Source organism: Doryrhamphus excisus, chromosome 16 (genome assembly GCF_030265055.1).
Source record: "Doryrhamphus excisus isolate RoL2022-K1 chromosome 16, RoL_Dexc_1.0, whole genome shotgun sequence".
NCBI classification, from domain to species: Eukaryota; Metazoa; Chordata; class Actinopteri; order Syngnathiformes; family Syngnathidae; genus Doryrhamphus; species Doryrhamphus excisus.
In genome coordinates, this window is record NC_080481.1 from 12,728,499 (window position 1) to 12,734,786 (window position 6,288).

The following is a 6,288-nucleotide window of genomic DNA, read 5'->3' on the forward strand; positions in this document are numbered from 1 at the left end:
AGAATTCATATTTAGCAACTGCCTTTAATAGCCTTCCCTCGCGACTAAGGTTCTCCATTTTACTGCTTCTCGTTTGCCGCAGGGAAGCAGATGGAATTTGACTGGTAACCCGAGTCGTTTGCGTCGATGCTGCAGGGTCCACTTACATGCTCTATGGAGCATCCTGCCTGTACAAAAGCGATTGACAGCGTGTGTACAAACACTGCTGGTTTGAATACTAAACTAATGCATAAACGGTGGTTCTTAGGGTCTAGTGAAAGTGACCTACATGGATATTTTATCTGGTATAGACTACACTTTCAGCTAATACATCAATGTAGGCCAAATACTTCCAAGTATTCAAATGACATCTCACACAACACCAACCACAATTTCAATATTCAGCTGTTAAGACTGCAAAAAAATAATGCACTCGTGTGACAATGAATTCAGACAATGTTCTCCCCGTGCTCCTCCAGCTTTATTGATAGTTTAAAATTACATTTCTATTTTCTAGGACATCAGTTGCACTTTCCTTCCGACTTAAAAACTGAGTACAAGCAAATGGTATTTATACAGTAGTCTAAGTGATATTGTACAAAAATAACATTTTGATTTCTGTGAAAACATCTCATTCCGAAATAACTCCAAATTCTGCTGTTCTTACGACTAGACATGGTGTTTTAATTTTGCCAAGGTAAAAAGAAAAATAATTCCAAAGCCATTTTTAAAGGAAATATCTACCTTGGACAACCAAGTGACTTTTAAATTGTAAACAGATTTTCTATAAAAGAAGTTGTTTCTTTTAATACCTCCAAAATGTTGTATCTTCACAAGAGAACATGTCGTTTGTAGGTGCCCACTTTGCTGCGTGTAGGGCTGAAATGTATCATGATATGAACTGTTTCCACGTCGTTCTCCCTTGGCCAACTCATCGCACTAAAACCAAAATAACCATACATGGAAGTTCGGTTTCCATTTACTCCCTTCTTTTATCTCTTGACAAGAGACTCACTTCCACAAGCTCAGAGGTCCTATAGATTCCCATGTTTAGTCCCATTTCTTCTCTGATCACCAGTGGCTTGGAAAGGGGGGTTCTTTAACAAAGCATTATACATAACACCGCTACCAAACTAAAACATTTTTGTATTGAATGCAGAAAGATTTTTTTTCACCCCTTTCATTGTATTACATGTCGAGAGGCTCACTGGCCTGGGACTAGCCTCTGTTAGCCAACCGTTGGCCAGTGAAGAGGATTCAGAGAAAATAATACAACCAACCATCAATCTGAAAAAAGGAGGGGCAACAGAGGGCACTGATTATGCGGTGGCTTCGATGGTGCACTCTTTTGCCAGGTGGCCTGCCTTTCCACAGTTGTAGCAGTTGGTCTCGCTGGATTTGCTGCAATGCACTGCGACGTGACCAATCTCACCACACCTGCAGGAAACAACCGCTGCATTAGAGTCGAGTCAAAGTTAAAATAAGACCGGCAACAGGACAGGTAGCCAACACTTACCTGTAACATTTCACCTTGTCACAAAGCTTCTGGATGTGGCCAAAGCCGCCGCAGGAGTAGCACTTCTGCTCGTTGGCGTGGTCGCAGTCACGGGCCATGTGACCAGCCTTACCGCAGGTGTAGCACAGCTGCTCCCTCTCCTTTTTGGGCTCCTTGCAGTCACGAGAAATGTGGCCACTCCTATGGCAGTTGTAGCATGCTGAGGAGGCAGGGGACGAGGGGGAAAAAAGGTAAAAACTGACTGTTGTGGAGCTTCTGTATGTCAAAAGCTAAGGGGCCATGCTCACCATCCTCAGTTTGCTCACATTCCCTTGCTATGTGTCCTTGGTCTCCACACCGATAGCAGAACGTCTCTGTAGCGACATATACAGATGAGTAAGAGGATACTAACCCGCGAGATCCATCTACTTTTGTTAACTTTTAACAGTAGCAAAGACACCCGGTCAAGTTAAAAATGTAATCCAAATCTGATGCTGGGTGTGGCCTAGATAGTATGTAGTACCCTTGCCTCGTCCCCTGCCTCGGGCACGTCCCCGTGGACCAGCGGCATTGGGGCAATGTTTAATCCAGTGCCCTGAACGGCCACATCCAAAGCACTCGCTGTTGCTGCTCATCTCCATTACCTGGAGAAGACATTGTGTCAATATCATCACTGCATACAGACACACACCAGATTTACACAAAGGTTAATGTGGTTCAAATCTAGTAACATGTTACCCATTTTGATTGTTGAAATTGGCCAGGTTTGAATATAATACACAGAAGTGCAATACGAGTGCAGCACCTTGGGATAAACTGTTTTAAGTTAGACCTTACATATTTGCTCTTAATAAAAGCTATTGCTTTCCAAGCCGACTTTTAAACAGATGGTGTGAGTGACTTAAAAAGCTGGAAACATCCAACATAAAACCTACAGGACTGCTGATGTCCAACTACAACCATCATTATCAGGGAGCAAACAACAACTGAACGTCTGGCATGCTACATAGCTTGGGTATGGGTTTTCTAATTTACCATCTAACCAAGGATGTAGTATTTTAGGATGAGGGCTTTGTCGGCATCTACAACTATTAAAACTAACTTACATAATGTTCTCAATGGAATCATGTGGTGATCGTCATTGGCCAAACTTCAGCTTGCTGACGGCGCTGAAGACATCAATTCAGGAAGAATGTAAGTTAATATGTAATCAAGCTCCTCATTTTAAGTACCTAAATGCTGACATTCGTTAAATGACGAGCGACCACGCTTTCACCGTCTTTTGTTGTCAAAGAGCAATGATGAACTTGTTGCGTCAAACTCCACAGTTATGATACAGCGACCCTACTTAAACGTCACAAATGTAGCAACCATCAATTTACAGCCTCTATTATTTTCCAATGCTTGATGACGTGCGCTGCAAACTGCTACGACCAGCATGTCGTGGTCGAGTATTAAACGTGGACTGAAATATGAAAGTCGACGACATATCGGAACTAAAGTTGACTTGTTCACTTTTTAAAGCATCTGCGTGTCAGTTTGAACGATGAAAACAAGGCACTCGCGTTGGGCTAGAATTAAATACCAAAGGTTGAAGCTACGCTAACGTCGGCCTAGTCACGTTGATGTTGCTGCGCAGTCGCGAGACACCATAGCTTCATGCTAACCCACGCTAGCAAACCAGCGCACGATCACGACCAAGATGCACGATTCAGTCGACGATGGCACTCCAGTCTTCAACAAGAACAATATTCCCGCGACACAAATAGTAACAAGCCGCAATAACAAACCATTTTCAATTGGAATTTGTGGGAATATATAGCTAAGAGGAAATTTCCCGCGCAGGGCAAACACACCAAAGTCGTTGGGACGGCCTACTATTAGCAGGCCCGAGGTCCCGATGCTCCATTGCTAAACTCAAACTAAACCGAGTGAACTGACAAAAAACAGCCCAATGTGGAAAAGTCTCCCAGTCAATTACTTCTCATGCGTTGTACTTTCGACATCCGTTTGTACCCAATGTCTAGAAAAAATGCTTTATTGCTTACCTCGCTAGCTGTGAAGCACTGTGTGTGTGAGTGTGTGTTTACGCCTCCTTCTATGCGCTACATGCGGTGCGAGCAAGATTTCCTGAATTGTCATTCACAGTAACCAGTAAAAACCTGTGCAGTAATTGGTCGCCAGCTCAGGCCACAACCAATCACATATGAGAATATCTGGACACCGCCTCTATGAATGAACCAATCACCGACCCAGAACTGCCCTTTCTTCCTTAAATTGACCAGCCTTGGTAACCTGTTTCATTTGAACTTAAAAAAACGATAATGAAGTAAAGATGAAGTACATTGTAACTAACACATTTTCTCTGAATTTATCACACCTCCTTAATATTGCAGACCTCCCATTTATTGACAATATATTTCCTTATATATTTCCTTTATCAACAAAAAAATCCTGATAATAATAATATGAGGTATATAAGTTAGTAAAAGGTGATGTCATTAAATTATGCCCATAATAGTGGTAGTGAGGTAAATAATGCATTTACATTTAACTGTCAAATTAAAAAAGTGCTTATTACATTATCTGCAACTGTTATAATACAATCCAATGAGGGCAGCCTGCATGCATCCATGCTAACTGGCCTGAGTGCTTAGTCAAAATCAATAAGAGGGAAAGATGCCTTCTGCTCTACTGTTAAGGTGGAATCGTCTACAATGCTCAGAGATGGGAATTAGTATTTCACATGGCCATATTACACAATGAAACATATCATGTACTGCATAACCCAAAATGATTTTGGGATGCCTGTATAAGTTTCCATTATAGGAGAAATACAGTGGTACAAGTACTGTATATCCAGGATGGAGTACCTTAAAATATTCCATTCTATGACAAAGCCCAGCCCTCATCTTCAAAGGGTATTTAATAGCTATAGGTGGAATGAAAGTACAGTTAACAGAAGTCCTCCTATCATAGCCTGTGTTAGCTGCTCAACAAGATAATGAATACTGGACCAATGAAGACATACACTTACTGACTGGGATGCCAATTAAGCTCTTTTATTCCCAGATGGTGTCAACTCTCGGACCCAGAACCGGATACTTCAGACATGATAAACACATGGTGAGTGTACACCAAGGTCATTTTGCAGCCGTTTATGGTTGGGTAAAATATATCCACCATTACAAAACAATGTTTCCATCAACTTTACCTTTATTAATTAAATGATTGATATATTCTTCATTGCTCAATAAGCTGTCTAAAGCTCTAATACGCATCTTTTATCATTTTTCTTCACTATTAAGAGGTACACAACTGTTGCATATTGAACACAGAATTAGTCAACAAACACAGGGAAGTTAGCACTATTAAATACGCTTTGCTTCATTCTACGCTTTTTCAGACATTAAAATGATTACCATTGCTATTTCCAATCTCAGGGCACATATAGACAAACAATCATTCACACTCACATTAATACCGCCACATTAATTATTAATCATTAATTAATTGATTATCCACTTAATCGTCAACAACTTCAACAACAACGTCAGCATTCCGTATGTTTATTACAATTGTAAGTATTGTAATTTCAGCCTCTCAAATGTGAATATTTTTTAAATCACCCCAACACGGGTGTGCTAAAAGTGCAGCCTGTGGACCGTGTTTTTTGGGTTGTTTTTTTTTTTTTTTGCCCCTTGGCACCTGGTGAAACTAACAAGTAAACTAAAAACAACAGCAAACATGGAAAAAACCAGCAATTATTTTTTAATCAAGTCTAAATTCTGGGAGGAAGCCGGACAATATGCTTTAAACACCTCAACTGGCTCCTCTCAATGTGAAGGAGCAGCGACCTACTCCCTATGTCTTAGAGTCCGGCCACCATACTAGCTTTCAACCCAAAGCTGTGTGGGAACATAGATCGACCGGTAAATTGAGAGCTTTGCCTTCCAGCTGAGCCTTTCAGCTCACCACGACGGTCCGATACAGCGACTGCATTACTGCAGACGCTGCAGCAATCCACCAGTCGACCTCAAGCTCCAACCTTCTCTCACTTGTGAACAAGACCCCGAGATACTTGAACTCCTCCACCTGGGGCAGGACATCATTCCCAACCCAGAGGGAGCACAACTGAGAACCATGGCCTCGGATTTGGATGTACCAAGTCTCATCCCAGAAGCTTCACACTCACTCAGCTGCAATCTGAAGGTCACATCGCGATGAGGCCATTAGGACCACATTGTCTGCAAATAGCAGAATTGATGTCCTTAGGCCCCCCAACCTGGACTCCCTCAACGCCTTGGCTGCACCTACAAATTCTGTCCATGAAAATGATTAACAGAATCGGTGATAAAGGGCAGCCTTGGCGAAGGCCAACTTTTTGAGGTCAGGTCGTGGGGCAGTAGCCAAAGCAGTGATGCCCAGACTTCCCTCTACCCAGCTACTTAGTCCAGCCCATCCTGGCAGACCCTAAGGCATTCCCAGGCCACTTTAATCTGTCCAACGTGTCTTGGGTCTTCCCCGAGGACTCCTACTGGCCAGACATGCTCTGAACACCTGCAGGGAGGTTTCCAGAAGGAATCCTGACCAGATGCGCGGGCCACTGCTCCTCCCATGTGGAGATGCAACAGTTCTACTCTGGGTTTCTACCAGATGACAGCTTCTCTCACTCGCTCTATGGGAGAGCCCAGCTATAGCCTGCGTAGTAAACTAATTTCAATCTTGGCCCTTCGGTCACTACCCAAAGCTACCATATAGGAACGTGGCTCAACTGGTTAATTGAGAGCTTTGGCTTTCGACTCAGGTCCCTT

At 42.6% G+C, this 6,288-nt stretch overlaps 1 protein-coding gene across 6 annotated transcripts; it reads right to left on the reverse strand.

Moving 5' to 3' along the window:
* Positions 1–427: 427 nt before the first annotated feature.
* Positions 428–3,671, reverse strand: cnbpa (CCHC-type zinc finger, nucleic acid binding protein a). Of its 6 annotated transcripts, none has more exons than XM_058051442.1 (6): positions 3,523–3,615; positions 2,581–2,643; positions 2,004–2,118; positions 1,783–1,848; positions 1,496–1,694; positions 428–1,416 (listed from the first exon to the last, which is right to left on the reverse strand). In XM_058051442.1, the coding sequence occupies exons 3-6, from the start codon at positions 2,113–2,115 to the stop codon at positions 1,299–1,301; spliced, it is 495 nt and encodes a 164-aa protein (XP_057907425.1). In that variant the 5' UTR covers positions 2,116–2,118; positions 2,581–2,643; positions 3,523–3,615; the 3' UTR covers positions 428–1,298. The 6 variants fall into 6 exon arrangements, with proteins under 6 accessions (XP_057907425.1, XP_057907422.1, XP_057907424.1 ...); XM_058051439.1 differs by having other exon boundaries at positions 1,998–2,118; XM_058051441.1 differs by lacking the exon at positions 2,581–2,643 and having other exon boundaries at positions 3,523–3,671.
* Between the last annotated feature and the right edge of the window lie 2,617 nt (positions 3,672–6,288).

Bases quoted from the DNA above. Each gene is read 5' to 3' on its own strand.
- cnbpa (XM_058051438.1), bottom strand. From the start codon at position 2,115: ATGGAGATGAGCAGCAACAGCGAGTGCTTTGGATGTGGCCGTTCAGGG. The intron at 1,849-1,997 runs GTACTACATACT...ATGTCGCTACAG, and splicing joins AGGCAGGGGACGAGGCAAGG to AGACGTTCTGCTATCGGTGT. The intron at 1,695-1,782 runs GTGAGCATGGCC...CTGCCTCCTCAG, and splicing joins ATGTGAGCAAACTGAGGATG to CATGCTACAACTGCCATAGG.